A 16,098-nucleotide genomic window follows, 5' to 3' on the forward strand; every position below is an offset into this window, starting at 1 on the left:
AGTCAAAAGAGAAACAGCGCAAACCATAATCAATTAGACCAACCACTAAGAAAAAACAGTAGCCACATCAATATCATTTCACTTTCGTTTAGGGTGCTAGCTAAGATTTATTAAGTTTCAATAAACTATAGCTCCAGACTTATCTTTCTTGGAAGACACTACAACAGAAGCCACAGCAGAGACCGCCTTGTCACAAGAAGTACAAATACTTGCTGTACAGATGGAGGAAAAAAAAGGACAAATCTAGTTGTCTAAAAGACAATTCACTGTACACATTTTATTTACAGTTTTGTACACTGTCTTAATATGAATGGGACCGCTTTTCTACTTGAGCCATTTTAACCAAAGCAAAATAACCTAAGTAATACAAAGTGTTAAAATACAGCATAAGATACAAAAACAGACATACTATTTCTAGTAAGGAATGTAAATTATGGTGTTACATTAAAAAAATCCACAATTATGTTTAGGAAATCACACAAACAGATCACTGATTTGACTGAAATGCATGAATTTGTATCAAAGCTTTGATGTTACAAAAAACCAAAAATTACCAAAGAATGCACAAAATTAATGTTTATTCCACCTTTGTCATATTCCCAGATTCTTCACCAATGTTACATGAGCAAAAACAACTGAAATCAAAATATCACTAATGTTATCAAATAGGGAAAACAAATAAATTAATCTAGCAGCCATCAGCATAGGTTACAGCAAAAGTGATGCTGTATAAAAAAATGCTAGAAAACTGTATGCACCATACTCTTTTCCAAACCAGCAAAATGTTACTGCATACAATGCAAATGTAAAACAGAGTAATTTCCTGCAGGTACAGAAATGCAACTTTTCTGAATACTGTGGATAAACAAATGTTTTTTTTTGTAATAGTAATGTTTCTACCAAGCTATCACAGAGTGGGCCAGGAAAACATTTATGACTCAGGGGGGTGAAGTGTACTAAAATTCTGATTGGTAATGGTTACTTCAGCCAAAATAGAAAAAATTGAACACAGAAGTACAAGACAAAGGCGAATGAGACTTCTCACAAATCTTAGCAACATTTAGATGGAAATCAAATTTAAATGTAGTCCACTCTGCTTTTGAAGAGGCTTTGGTTCAGCTCCCAAATCTCGATTGCTTGACGCAGTCTCCTATGAAAGAATACTCAGAAGGTGTCTTCTTAAACAACAAACCTATTTTTAGTGGTGGAGCCGCTCTTAGTAGCTGTGTCTGCATGGGACTGGTAACCAATCACTATCTTTGGAGGAAGTCCTAATCTTTCCTTGTATACTCTCCTGGAGAACAGAAACAGAACAACAGTTTAAACACAATTCTCAGGAAGGAATTAGTAACAGGACACCTGCTTTCAAGATCTGCTGACACTTCTATGAGAAAATAGTTACCTATTTAGAATCATTTTCTCAGGTATAAAGACTTTAAACAATTTTTCTAGCTTGTTGCATCAAAAAAATCAGCTTACAGTTCTGTATGAACAATAACTTACCATATAAGTTAGGACAAGCTCTTGTCAAAAGAAATATGCTACATAAATATCAAGCACAGGGATTCTGCTGCATTTACGTGAATATTATTAGTATCATCAAGCCATAATCCCACACACACAAGCAAAAGAGCTATGAAAAAGTCAAGGCCCACAGTTCCAGAGGTGATAAAGTAACCTAAACCAAATTAAAAAGCAATTCCCTGGAACACAGTTTGTTACCACTATACACATCACTTGAACAGACTTGCTGTCTTTTCTTTAACTACCTAGAGAAAGCAGGACCCTCCCCCCCCAGCCTCCAGTTCATTACAGCACTGCCATGGGCAGCTACCCAACGAGCTCTAGGAAAAAGCTCAGCTTGGATCTTTGGACTTCAGAGACAGAGGCAGTAGTAGCCCCTTACACGCTGTGTTGCTTAGAAAAGAGTAAGAGATGCAAGCCACTAATGGCTCTAGGTTGCAAGCTCTGACTAAACCACAGTCTGCAGCTGAACAGGCTTGTTCTAACAAAGTTATACACAAAGTTAATTATTTTAACTTACCCTGATCATAATGGGGCAGTTTACAGGACCATAACCTACTCCAATTTTAACTGTTAAATAAAAGCTAGATGTAGCGTCTTTGGCAACGTGACAGCAGGTAGTGGACTGTGTAGTGTCAAGTCTGCGTCAGTTTGCAAAAATCTCAACTTTTGCAGTTCGTTCTCTAACAGAGGTATCTTAGCTGTTTTGTTAATCATTAATGCCATTCTAAAAAGTGCACTCTGATAACCTTACATCAAACCTCGCAGATATTTTCTACCAGCAGAAGAGGTGTACCACAGTAGTTTGTCTATTGTTAATATTGTTAATTACCGTTCACGTCTGAACAAGATTGTACTGCCATTGAATTGTCACTGTGAGACTGACCTCACCAGATTCAGAGGTGCCCAAGGAGGGATGTGTCAGAAGAGCCACCCAATACGTGAGAAGTGTTAGCAAGCTGCTATGCCTGACAGTTAAAGTTTGGCCTAAGACTGATTTGCTGAACTGGAAAGAGCCACTGGAAATATTCAAGAGGCCTTCAATGACAAATTTAACACTAGCTAACTTTGAAGCATTAATACCACAGGAAAAGGAATCCATTGGCTTTAGCAATACTTAGTAAATAGAAGAATACCATAGCATGTATCTTCCATAGTAGAGATACATGATAATCTGAGATGGGTATGGTCTTTTACCTACAAAGACTAGAGCATACTATTACACATGCCAAATAACCTATGAAACCCAGCATCATTTTATTTGCTTTATATTTAAACAGACAAAAGAGACAGGAAAACATCTGTAGAGTTTTCTAGCACATCACTATCCAGCTATTCTCCTCCTTCAAATGTAAGGACATCCTGGTAAGTTTAAGACTTACAGCGACCTTCATCTCCTATTTCCAAGCATTGCTTTCCCAATAATAAGCTTACCAACGCTCTATAGTTAGTTGTTAGCCACTGCATGCTGCAACAGAATCTGCACTATTTACAGGCACTACTTATGATGCCTCATTCTGAAACAAAAATCTTCTGCTAAGGTTTGTGTTCAATTCTTGATCATTTCTAAGCTACAGCAAATAGAGTACAGTGGTGCAAAGTTCCTATGTAGGCCCATAAAAACTACAGAAAGCAAGCAATTTTTTACTGAGTTACTTGAATTTGGAGTACAGCTCTGCTCAGGTTACATTTGCCAAAAGCACACATTTAACCAAGTTAACTGGCTTTAAATGCATTGTTACTTCACATTTATCCAAGACGCAAGTGGCATTACTTACCCTATATGCGTAACAGCATCCCTGTTTTCACATTCAGTTGTCCATATTGCTATTTTATCACCCTTAGTTCTAACATTAACAACAGCACCGCACACATCATCGCTGTAGTCATCAAATGACTCCCCAATAAGGCACAGCAGCTACAAAATAAAGATTAACCATTAAAGTAGCAGTTCAAAGTCGGAATCCCACTTCACAGACAAAACACTGTGTACAGGAAGGACTTCGAGGAATATTATGTTTTACTGCTCATAGCCACGTGCCATGGAACAATAACCTTCCAGTTATCAGAGTATCGTATTAAAATTTCAAGCATTACAAGCAATTGTTAACTCAGTTGCAGTAGGGTATCTTCCTCAAGTTTTTCTCCTGTCCTGACACCTGCAAGTTCTGAGAGATGATCATTTATGTCTCCACTCTCCCAAGCCAAAAACATTAAGAATTAAAGGAATATATTCTTCTTTCTAAAGTACACTTGACACACAGGTAGACAAATCTGAAGTTTTAGTAGTTTACATTCATTACCTGGGAAGAACCTGTGTAAAACTATTTGGGCAATGTGGCAGCTATACAAGATCCAACTTCAATTCTGAAATGTATCAATTCAAAGGCAGAGTCAGACACCACTTTTCATCTAAGTTGCAATCTAATGAAGCATTATTTCCTATCAACACACTGAAGAAGCTTCAACGCTCCCACAGACTCTGAAGTGGGCATCAGTCATTGTGAACAGCGTAGTGCACTTGCAACAATACAAGTATATGAATTACACAAGAATATCCCCACAGATTTCTAATGGCATTGGAAACGGCAAAGGCGGTAACACCTCAGGAACCTCAGATTAAGTTATGTCACTATGCAACTGTGAAAGCGATGCTTAAAGTTTTCACCTTTCAAATCATACAACAAGCAATTTTTAGATATTCAAAGCTGAACTTCTTGTAGTTATCCTTCTGCACACTGAAGTATTTATCGCCAAACGAATACATGTTTGCTTCACTCGCACATTACACGTTAAGTATACTGCCATTACATTCATTTTCTAGAATTGCTTATGACATTTGGAAATTCAACACTCTTGCAACATATTGAACAAAGCAGGTCTTTCAGCACCCCAGAGCTGCAATGGCTGACTTCATCCAGGCAACAGAAAGTTACATTTAACTACACACACTTTAAATGTTACACCCAACTGCAGCATGCACATATTCACTGAGTAATGAAAGCCATAAATGTTTAAGGCTAAACCACTCATAAACATTCAAAAATACTCATCAACAGCCTTGGCAGATATATACGCTAAGATGACCACCACACTGAATAAGCACTACAGTCAAGGACATTTTTCATGAACGCTATACAAGAGGAAAAGTCTTCAAGTGATGTTTAGTTTACAGTTAATGGTAAAGATTCTTAGATTTTAATAAATATTTGTTCCAGAGGGAAGCGGTAAAGGAAGAGGCTTTGATTTTTACTGGAGATAGTTACAAATAGTTACTGGAATTAGGAGTGACAGGATTGATCTAGAGCATTTATCAGTCACCTGGCTATTTGGGCTGTGCCATTACTTGTTAGTACACAAAAAGCAAAGCCTAAGTCTATATAGACTGTATGTTTCCAATCCACATGAAGTGGCTTTGAAGAGTCAGAATGACAGATATTCAGGTGGAAAGCCCAAATGCATATAGCCCGAGCCTTGTCTATTCATGTAGAATCATAGTGCCCAGTAGTATGATGCCCATCATCCTTTCCTCAAATCACAATTACAGTGAGTAGAAATATCCTAAATGCTCCTGTATTTGGAGCTCCTGTATTTGGACATCTTGGCTTTGATCCTGAAGGCCATTCTTCCCTTTCAAGAGGTAGAATGCTTTCCTCTCAAACAAACAATCAGGGAAGAAGAGTAAAAAAAAACAAAACTATTTCTATGAAATTGCTTTGCATTATACTGCCTGTAAGAGATGCCCCTAGAACTCAGACCTTGTTAGCATCTTTTAGACTACTCTTAGCTGTTTCCTAGATAGTACAGTTGTATTCTTTTCCACAATACATCTACTGCAACACATATCATCTCTAGAAATATATTTAATTTTCAAAAAAAATCTACCCCAGAACAGATAGTAGCAATGGGAAAGAAGTACTTTTACAGTATACAGGAAGATTTTGCTATTCCTTCTTACCCTAGTGTTAGGACAAGTACAGAAAGAAGAAAAAACAAATCTGAAACTTGTTTCAGCAAAACCAAAACCTGGAAACCATCCACTTGTAAGAGTATTTGTAAAACAAACCATTATCCTTGAGCAGTTAAAATAAGTTTGGGAGTTACGTTCAAGACAAAGTATTACTGATAGCTCTGCAAATATGTCTAGTATACTCTGCAGGAAAAAGTTAGTACAATCATCCTTATCACTGCCCTTTGTAAGAAAGCATTCAGTAACATACAACTACACTGAGCATCAATTGGGAAAAACTGGAAAAAAATCATGCTTCAAGTACAGCCTGTCAATAAAATACAGCCTGCATGTGGATGCTCTGCTGGCAGGAAATTCAAAGTTCATAGTGGCATACAGCAATAACAGAGCAGTTAAAGTGTTAACTATAAATAAAAGTTTCCTCAGTTGTGACTTTTAAGGCCATAATGCTTACTGTCTCTAGCCAGAAGCGATCAAGGTCACTTCGTCTCTGCTGCTTGGTTAGTGTAATTAGCCATCGGCCTCCTCGCTTGTTTTTCTCATCTTCCCACATGGGTTCAATCCCATCCTGCAAATAACAGTCAGAAGTTAAATCAGATTTGGTTTGCATTTTTCATCAGGAATAACCAAAAGACCAGTGAGAACTGAAACTGCACGAGAAGAAAAGAAGCGTATAGTTTAAGATTACATACCTGTCCAAAAATGGTGTCATACCAATACCAAAGCTCCACAACAGCTTAAAAAGTACACTTTCTCTAGTGATTTTTTTTTTTTTTGTTTCTACAGAAGATTCACAGCTCATGCAGAAGTTCTGGCCACAAAGTATTGCATTAAAAAAAAACTGCAGGAACAGGCAAAGTCAAACACTTACTTTGTCCTCTCTGAAACCAGATAAAATTAGCAGCTACTTTCTGGAGTCCTTATTTTAAATCTTGGACTCGGTGCAACATTGGCCAAGTGCTTCACTTACGTGATGATTACTTTGCTGAAAGATACCCTGGCAGGCTATCTCAATGACTTCCTGCACACACAGGCTGGGAATAAGAGGGTTTTAATTGCTAGGACCACAAAAAAATCAGCAGACCATTTAGAAGCAAGTCGCAGTCTCATTCATGCTTTCCCAATGGCCTGCACTGAATTTAATGACTCTGGATGCACCGATCCAGCAAAGAAGCTAGTTGCCACTCCCACACCAGCAGCTACGCTGCTCTTCAGGAAAGTTAGTCATTAAAAAAGAAGGTAAATGTCTAGACAGAAATTCAGATAAGAAGTGGCTATTGAGAGCTGCACTACAGAACTTCAGCTGCACATCAATTAAGTGTTCAACATACAGGATGGAGCGGTGCCAGTTCACTTTCTCAAATTTAACACCCTCACTGGCAGCTGCAGAGCTCAAACTTCATCACCTTTAAGAGGAACTCTTATGAGGTCACCACTGAAGGACAACAGCAGATCACTCATAAGCCCACAACAGCTGCCAATTTTATACCTGTTCCACACACTTGTTAATAATTAAGTTTTTGCTGATAATACGCAAACAGAATAGACGCACATAAAGACAAGTTTAGGATTCAGACAAAAACATAAGCATGACCCATCTGAAGGGCCCACTGTTTAACATTTACCGGTAACGTTTCTCAGTCACCAAAACCACTGTTACCTCCCAAACCCAAGCATCACCATCTCTTCACTGCCTCAAGCTGCTGGGATTTACAAATTGCATACAGCCTAATGAGGAGGCCCAACCAGTGGCTGTGTTTCGTAGGGAAAGGAGGAACAAGGCATCAGTACTTACAGGATCATTTACGTATCGGAATCCAGAAAGGTAGCTGTATGTTAGAAGCACTTGGTAGAGATTAGGATTTAATTTAGAGCTCCAGATAAGATGCCCACTCCAGACAAGAGGCAGGACTTCACATGTAATTTCTCCTCAGCATTTCCTATTTCTAGCTTGAACACTGTCAGGATGCTTTAACTGCCAGCCTCATGTACAATTTCCTATTTCATGCATAAGGAATATAGCACTTAACAGGTGCTGCGAAAATTAATTATAGGAATGTTGTGCACCTGGCTAGTAGCGTTCATGCAGAATACCATAGAACATTGCAATCTTGCATAGAGCTCACACATCTTAACTCGCTTCACGTGACATTAACTGACAGAGCTGGAAAATCCTTTCACATCATACAAATTGAGACTTAATTATTCACACAAACAGACCTAGAGTGATGACAAACAGCTGCAGATTAAAAAGTCTTCATGTTAAATGTTAAAGGAATTACTTGCATTTTCAGAACCACTGACTAACCATCTGATTTTCAGAGGGCATGTGTTTGAGAGTTCATAAAAAGTAACACTTCCAGGACATCTCCAGCTATGCTCCTACATGTCTGAAGCAAAACATTTGAAAACATTTCAACAGTGTCTTGCTTAGTTGCAAAACTATCGACCAACATCCACAACTGAAGAAAAAAATGGTTAGCAAGCATACCTTAAAGAGCGAGTAGTCACAACCAGGCATTAAATTACTAGAGAGCTGGATATGGTTGTATAAACTATTGGAGGGAAAAAAGCAGGATTAAAAACTAAGCATTACTTTAAAATACAAAATTTTAAGAAGAAATTAAGACATATAAGAATAAAATACAAGAATTAAACATCATTATGGTTATTTCAGACGTAACTATTACCTGAGTATTTTTCAGCAGTATAAAAGCATTAGCTCTAAGATGGTCTGGGCTTACAGAAGCAGAATGGAACCTGGTTTATCAGCACTTGCTGGGTTCTTATACCATAGTATTTTCCAGAAGTACCATTCCTTCTTCTAAACTTCCTTTTGACGATTATTAGAAACTTAACTCACTGAACTTTCACGGCAACAAAGAAAGTTCTGTGTGCATGCGTATTCTATACCCATAGATGAAATAAGGATAACAATGTACACTTCTAAGGCTACTCTCTCTGCAGAGTTATTTTAAGATGAACATTCAACTTGATCTCTGGTTGAAGACTGTAGGTTAGGTCTGAGAGTTCAAATTGAAATAACTCGAACGGCAAGAACAGGTGACTGAATGAACAAACCAAAGGATACTCAAAATTAAATTCACAGCTATACAATTCAGAGCAAAAAGGCCAAAAGGGCATACAGTCTCTTCTTCTAGCAAGGAGTAGCATGCTTTTGTTTCCTGCACTGTTAAGGTCTGACTTCAGAAAAAGGCCCGTGCACATCACAGCAAATTGCAGTCCAAGACCGACTAACATTCGGTCATGGTCCAGCGCTAAAAAGGAAACTAATTGCTGTGATATCCTAACAACTAGGAATCGGGCACAGGAATTTAAAGAGCAAGTTAGGGATTTACCAGCTTTCCTCCTAAGTTCACATTAACCTTAATTTCTCCCCAAAACACACCTAATTCCCAGTCTGACCACTAGGGAGGCATAAATTCTCAGTTGCTGGTGACTGACTTTATACCTAGACCAGAGTTATCTAAAACCTTAATTTTCCAGAGCGGTCTTGATTATGACCTCAAAAACTTACACGTAACCAACTTTACTGATGAACTTAAATGATCTGACCTCTCATCACATACCCCGCAAATTACTATTTACACAACCATCAGTCTCCCCCATAGCAGGAATGCACAAGCTGGTTGCAAGAACAGAATCCCACTGCTCTCCCTCTGACTACACTGATACTTGTTCAACATCTTCATCTGTTTCTTCCCTGATGGTGCTAATTTCACTGATGAGTTTAATTATTCCACACTTCGAGACACCCTCTCTCCTTTACTGATGGCATCTGAAAGAACATACGCAACAAGAGCCTTAGGAACCCTAACACTCAAGGTAGCACATAGCACCTAACGAAGATAGAGTATGAAGTACATTTTTCTATTCTCAGTCTCACGCCACTTACACAGAAGATTTTTTTTCCCATATTCCATCATTTCGGAAGGCAACGCCTTCCAAGTCAGCCACCTGAATTTAACTGAAGCAAGCGTTTGGAAAGCGCAGTGCTCCCTTCACAGGCTTTGTTCCTGCTCTTTGAGCCTATCTAATTGTTTTTGCAGACTTGCAATTCAGAATGAAAGTAGCTTCTTCTTTAACCTCTAATAAAGTTCTTTCAAGGATGCCATTAATTTTCAGTCTTCCAAGCACTATGCTCCAGATTCAGAAATTCTTGCATATTTGAGGTGAGCCAGCTATGAGAATTTAATGAGTTTACAAATTCAAGTTAGTATGTAGAAAATCATGTGTGTATTATTTACGTCACGTATACCATGTGTAAGCAGTGTTATCAGCATTACAAAGTGCATTTGAAATAAAGAACTTCTCCAACTGCACTTAGTTCAAAGACCCCACCTTCAACTTTGTAAACAAATTTCATCTATATCCGAGGAATTGCAATTAATGGAGTACTTTCTTTGTATGTTTTGACTTTGGTATAAAACTTTGCTAATATATGCCAGCAGCGTGCAGATTGCAAAACCTTTACTTACGCCCAGAAGTCTTCAACAGTATCAAACTTGGAGATCAGACGAAGATTTGCTTGCCAAGTTTTGCTCTTGTCATTTTTAAAAAACCAGAGTGCCCATCTAAAGGGGAAAAGAACATAAAAAAATAGCATCTAGAAATTTAAGCACATTACAAATAAAATTCAGTATTGTGTATTATTATATCCAAATCTCAAGAGATTAGCGTGGAAGCCAATTTTCATCAATAAGCTACATGAAAAACCTCAGTTCTCAAATCTAACTCTGCAAGTCAACAGTATTTGTGTTCAAGTTACGAGAATCATGGTAGAATTGATCACTCCCATTCAGGTATGTACTTCAAATACCTTTGGATCATTTCTGTGACTCAACTTCTAAGCCGCAGATGTTTCTCCTCATTGCCACTGGTTAACTACAGTCTCCTACCACAAATAACCAATTATGATCTAAACCACCATCAACTAGTCAAACCAGGAACACAGCTCCCTTTCCCATAATTTCTTTAGGGAAGTTACAAAACATAATTTTAATAATTCCATAGTTTTAAATATGACATGAAAGTTTCCCAAGCACTCATATACTAGGAGAACATAAAGAGGGAATCTGCTTTAAGCTCGTTGCTAACGGCAACCATCTGTACAAAATCACCAACTTTAGCTCTATTTCAAGAGTTTAGAATTATAGACATGAAGATTAAATTAACATTTCCACCCCATTTTCTTCAACATCATCTCCACTGAGTACAACACGTAGCATAAACTGAACCCTTACACTCAAAGATGTTCTTTAAGAATCTAAAGAGCGCTGTCTAAAATGCTGGAACAGGATACCTGAAGAGGCATTTAATAAAACAGGTTTATTTTTCATTTTGATCATTTCAGTAGTCTTGAGCTCACTCAATTTAGCACTAGAGTGGATTTATCTTCCCAGAGTACTCCTGAAGTTACCTGCTGTCAATCTGTTGTTTTGTGGCCTTTCCTGACACTTCAAACCTTGTCTTAGAAGTTTACCACTTTCTAGTAACAGCCCCATGACCACTTATAAGACAGTGTCAGCGACAATTTAAGCAAAGCATTTATAGGAAAAATAGGAAGGATAAAAGTAGACAGGAGAGAATAAGGGAAAAATGAAACGCACGCAGCACAGCACTGTAGTGCAGCATGATTCTCCACGTTTGCTCAACACTTACAGAAGAGAAATGAGTAAGGGGGCCACTTGGCAGCATGCTCAGTTCGGGGCAGTACTTATCAACAGTAAGTACTGAGGACTCCACAGCAGCTCCTCAGCTCTGCAGCTTACTTCAGTTTGGGGAAAACTACCTCCTAGCTGCTCTGCTTGAAGTGTACACGTTCTCCTGGAGTCGCTTCTGCGCACATTTAAAGGAATTCACCCTGTTAAGCTTAAAGAGATTGCTTTCCTGCAGGAAGATAGTCCAAGTGCAGGTTTATCAAGAAGCTTTGTACTTGAGAAGTCCTCATTGTCTCTACAGCAAAGTCATAAAGCAGTAGCAGCTTACTAATTTAAGAAGCACCTGTTTTTGCATGCTGAACACAGAATTTAGTAAGGAGGGCTTAGATTTTTCAGCATCTTTACTTTCAACTGCTGCTCCATGTTTTCCTCATTAAACAGGAGAATTCAAGTACCTTGCAGCTTTCTCTTTAATGAGACTTTGACACAAACGCATGCATTACTACTTCGCAGGGTTTCTTCTGCTGAGCTTCCTACAGGTAATGACATTGTAACTGCAGACACCAACCACGCAGATGATCCAAGGCTAATAATAAGCTCTTAGGCTGACTCAGTTTCTACAACTTCCTGTTCTAAATGAGAGAAAAGTCGTAAGATGTGAAGAAGCCAGCCCAAGAAGAAATATGAGAAGCCTTTACAACTGCACCTTAATTGCCAGAAGTATGAGGCAGAACAGAAGGACCTTCAGGTCTGCTCAGCAATAACTTCATCTCAGGCATCAGCTTCTTAAAACGTATCAGACAACAAAAGCAGCAAGATCTCCACTTGCCTCCGCCTAAATAGGAAGCCTGTACTTTCTCATTACCTATCTGCTGCAGAAGTTCCTTGCTGCAGTATGAAAACTTAGAAAAGATTTCAACTTCCATGGTAGCACTCTGAAAAGGCTCTAAATTCAAACAGGATCAGATTACATTTTCTCTACACCCTCATTCATTGCAAAGATCTTCAAAACACACTCAAAATGCTGCTAGAAAACAAGTAAGGTAAACAAGACATTTGGAAAGCCACAGACATTCTTCCATCTTTGGCAAGTTTTCCGTCACGCTTCTGTACTATTTACCTGTTTTGTAGTGGATGCTTAATATACTGTTCAGGGCTGGCAACCTCCTGAGTAGGTGCTGGCTCGGTTTTTTCCTCTTCTGAAGGCTGAGGGTTGGGAGTGGTTTCCTGTTTGAAGAAAGGAGATTAATAAGTCCCTTCTCAATTTTTATTGAGGTACCTCAGTTCTTTCAAGTAACTTTAAGACTGCTAAAGCTAAAAATTCCCTCTAATTCATCTCGGACTGGGGGGGACAAATCACACCACAGCAGCAGAATTTGCATCCCTTTATTCTTCGCCATCTGAACGGGTCCAATAATACTAGCTGCACGAATTCACGCTCTGCTCTCCATTGACTTGCTTCCTACACCATTCGTTTCCATCTCTGTTTACTTAACACACTTAGCGCTGTCTCAAATTAAGATGAGTTATTTCAGGAATACACAGTATGGTACGTTATATAGAATACGCGCCTCTAAATTAATTCCCAGAACAATCATGTTTCAGAATGAAAATGTGAATTTTCGGATCAGACAAAGCATCACTGGAAACAGACATACAGTCCTTGCTTATTTAGCAAAAAAAAAACATGTCATTACAAGTCTGAGACGTGACCAGAACTTTCAGGTCTGAAATCAGGTATCATACAAAATGGCAGGTAGCTATCTTTATTTCAATATCACTGCTAACAAAGCTTCAGGCACCAAACATACGTGTCTAAATTATTAGCTCTTGAACATCAAACTGAAATTTAATTACACATATGCTTTACCACAGATTAGGCTGATTCCATGTATTATTTTCTCAAATCTCCAGAGAGTACTAGAGATGTCAAATATACTTTAACACGAAGAAGTGAAATAATATATTCCCTTTGCATGTGAAACCCCTCAAGCTTGTCACTCGAGAAACCACCGTGTCAGGTTTGAAATTCTAATGCCATTCCTTCAGAGCAGGAAACAAAGCGTTTTTGTGAGGCCAACGCTCCCCCAGTTACCATCATCTCTCCCTAATCTGCAGTCCGCACTAGAATATTGCCGACAAGAAATGAGGAATGAAGCTCATTTCCTACAGCTACCAGGAAAAAAAAAAAAGCCCATAGAGCTGCACACAAACCACTTCGGTATATATAAATATAAGCCAGTATTAACTACAGCAGGTCCAAAGACTCTAGACATTCCTTAGAGCAGCAACACAAAAGTAGTACTTAAAACTGAACTTAATCTTTGTGGTCTTAAAAGAATAAAGCAGCATACGAGTGGATTAAGGAAATTAGCGGATTAAATCAGTCATCTAATTAAGGGAGCAATTTCCAGTTTATCATCACCGAAGCTGCTGAAAAGTGGAACGGATTTCAAGTGATAAAACCAACACTTCTTAACCTTCACAGGACCAGTTGGCAAACTCTTCAGGTCACATCTAGAGATCTGGCTTAACACGAATTTTCCTTTCATTATCAATGTATCAAGTACCATTAATTAAGCACAGCAGTATGTTTTACTTCAGAGAAATTACACTGTTAAGCTCGGGAAAGAAAACCCAAACATGCTTAGTTTAACTAGCAAAGATCTCAGTTCAAAAGCTAACCATAATTTCTGTCACATTTGAGAATGCCTTCGTACACCCCCATGCTCACAGTGAAAAGACTGAAATGAGAAGGGCCTAACAGGGGCAGCGACAATTAGGATACTGCTCTGATTTACTCAGTACAAGGGGCAGGTAGTAATGTTTCCTGCCTCTTACGAGAAGAAATGCTTTCTTAAGATTCCCTAATGAGAGCCATCACTGACAAACCCACAGACGCACAGTGTTAAGCAATCTGTCAAATCTTCAGTGTTATAAAAAACTAAACAGCTCTGCAAAAAAGAATTAAAATTTGAAGCACTTGCTGACGCTCTATCTGAATAAAATTCCTAGTGTTAGCCCCGTCTATTTTAATTTGATGCAATCAGATATACACCTTCTCCCTTAAGCGCACACGGGATGGTCAATGCACAGCGGCTGTGAAATACACCTAAGAGGTATTTCAGTACCTCCCTTTCAGTTACAGCTTGCATCATACTACAAGAGGTCAAGACATTACCAATAACTACAGGTTAAGTGCTGCCCCATCTGTGACTTAGAAGAGTTAGAGAAAATAGATGTGTAAAAAAAAAAATCAGAAGAATCTTATTGGTGTTTTAGAAGTAAACTAAACACAGGATTTTGTGATAATGCTTGTTTTCATTCAGTGTGACATCTAATATTTAGAATTGATTTAGAAGTCCTATTGCACTGAAGATTTACATCCCAAGGACTCTGACAGGTGCAGAGCAACTTCCAAAAAACGCTTTCAGTTGAAAATCTCACTCACATTTGCTCAGAAGATAGCTGTCACCATACAAAGGGTGGATCCTCATGTCTCCCTGGTCACTCCTCTAGAAGTACAACAATCTAAACTGAAAGAATCGATACAAAACTATCGCCATGTATATATTATTAGCCCTGAACATGCTCAATTTCACATTTTTTAATACAAGGCAGTATTAGAAAGAATTAAGGTAGCACGTGCAGACAACACGAGAACCTGACAAGCCCCAGTGCCTGCCCTGCGTACCGATGGTCACCCTTCACAGGTGAACATTTCGGGCTCTTGCCCAAAACAGCACATGACAGCTTGCTGCCACGGCTCAGGATTACGCAGCTCCCCTCAAGAACAGAGCCAGCCAGAGGAGGAATTTTTTGAGACCAGGCTGCCCACTGAGGATAGGCACAGCTGCACACACCATAAACTCAGGAACAGGTGTGAAGCTGCAAGCAGAGCTTTCTGGTTGGTCCCAGACAGAAGCTTAAAGCAGCTAATTCGTGCTACCACTTATTTCCCTGTGCTGTCAAACAGAAAACAATTTTTAGCTATTTAACCATACCAGCTCCCATGCCTTTTCATCTCGCATTTATCTCCTCATTCTGACCAAACAGAAATATTTGTACAGCAAAGCATTTCTCATTAATCAAATACAAAGCATGCAAGTTCACTAACTGGCAAAGTCCCTTCCTTGCGCCCAACCTCTTTCCAGGCACTGAAATTCAACAGCAAGCCCCAAGCAAGCACCTAACACATGTTTTCAATGATTCTGTGGAGACAGCATCACTTAGTTATGCTGTATCCATTTTTAACAACTCATACCTTGAAATCTTGCAGCTGCTACACTACTAACCTAAAGCCAGACCATCTCTACCAGCAGTTTCTGGATTTCCAGATTAAAATTCATTCGTAATATTTTACTCTTGCTCATAACCAATGCATCTTTTAACCTAAAATTGACTTTGCGTCTACTATTAAGCTAAGCCATCACTGGGTTTGCTGCTTTTAAAGCAGACGTAATAAAAACAGGTAGCATTACCAGCTAAACTGGAAAGCTTCATACGGCCAATCCTGCTCCTCACGCACAATACAGCACGTAATTAAGAGTGACATTTATTCACTACCCACATGTTTTTTGATGTAGGAATGAGCCTGCAGAAGTCTATGAAACATTCGCCTACTCAGCATTTAATGACTGTGCGTATCTGCACGTTACTTGCCTTCTGACACTTGTCGCTTTAATTGCTGTTACTCATTCCTTCTCCGCGGCGCGTAATGGCCAACATATCAAAGGAAGGTGTGCGTGTCACGGGGACAGGAAGTAAGGCTACTTACTGAAAAGCTGCGTAATCAGGTTTGGCTATTTAAGAGAATCGACTAGCTCTACCAGGTCTCACCCCGTGTTTTCAGGTGCTGCCCAGACCTCATTCTGGTCGTTTAACAACCTACAGGCGTTGGTCAGGAAGTCCAGTTAGAAGAGA

General features: G+C 39.0%; 1 protein-coding gene across 2 annotated transcripts in view; it reads right to left on the reverse strand.

Annotated features, from left to right (window-relative positions):
- Nucleotides 1-257: 257 nt before the first annotated feature.
- Nucleotides 258-16,098, reverse strand: part of EIF4E (eukaryotic translation initiation factor 4E) — a 31,200-nt gene continuing 15,359 nt past the window's right edge. For both annotated transcript variants that reach the window (XM_066996398.1, XM_066996399.1), the window contains 6 exons: nt 12,296-12,402; nt 9,994-10,089; nt 7,986-8,049; nt 5,949-6,062; nt 3,303-3,442; nt 258-1,294 (listed from right to left, as the gene is read on the reverse strand). In XM_066996398.1, coding sequence (XP_066852499.1) covers nt 1,180-1,294; nt 3,303-3,442; nt 5,949-6,062; nt 7,986-8,049; nt 9,994-10,089; nt 12,296-12,402 — 636 coding nt within the window. In that variant the 3' untranslated portion in view covers nt 258-1,179. The remainder of the gene's footprint in view (nt 1,295-3,302; nt 3,443-5,948; nt 6,063-7,985; nt 8,050-9,993; nt 10,090-12,295; nt 12,403-16,098) is intronic.

This window comes from Anser cygnoides, chromosome 4 (assembly GCF_040182565.1).
Source record: "Anser cygnoides isolate HZ-2024a breed goose chromosome 4, Taihu_goose_T2T_genome, whole genome shotgun sequence".
Classification (NCBI taxonomy): Eukaryota; Metazoa; Chordata; class Aves; order Anseriformes; family Anatidae; genus Anser; species Anser cygnoides.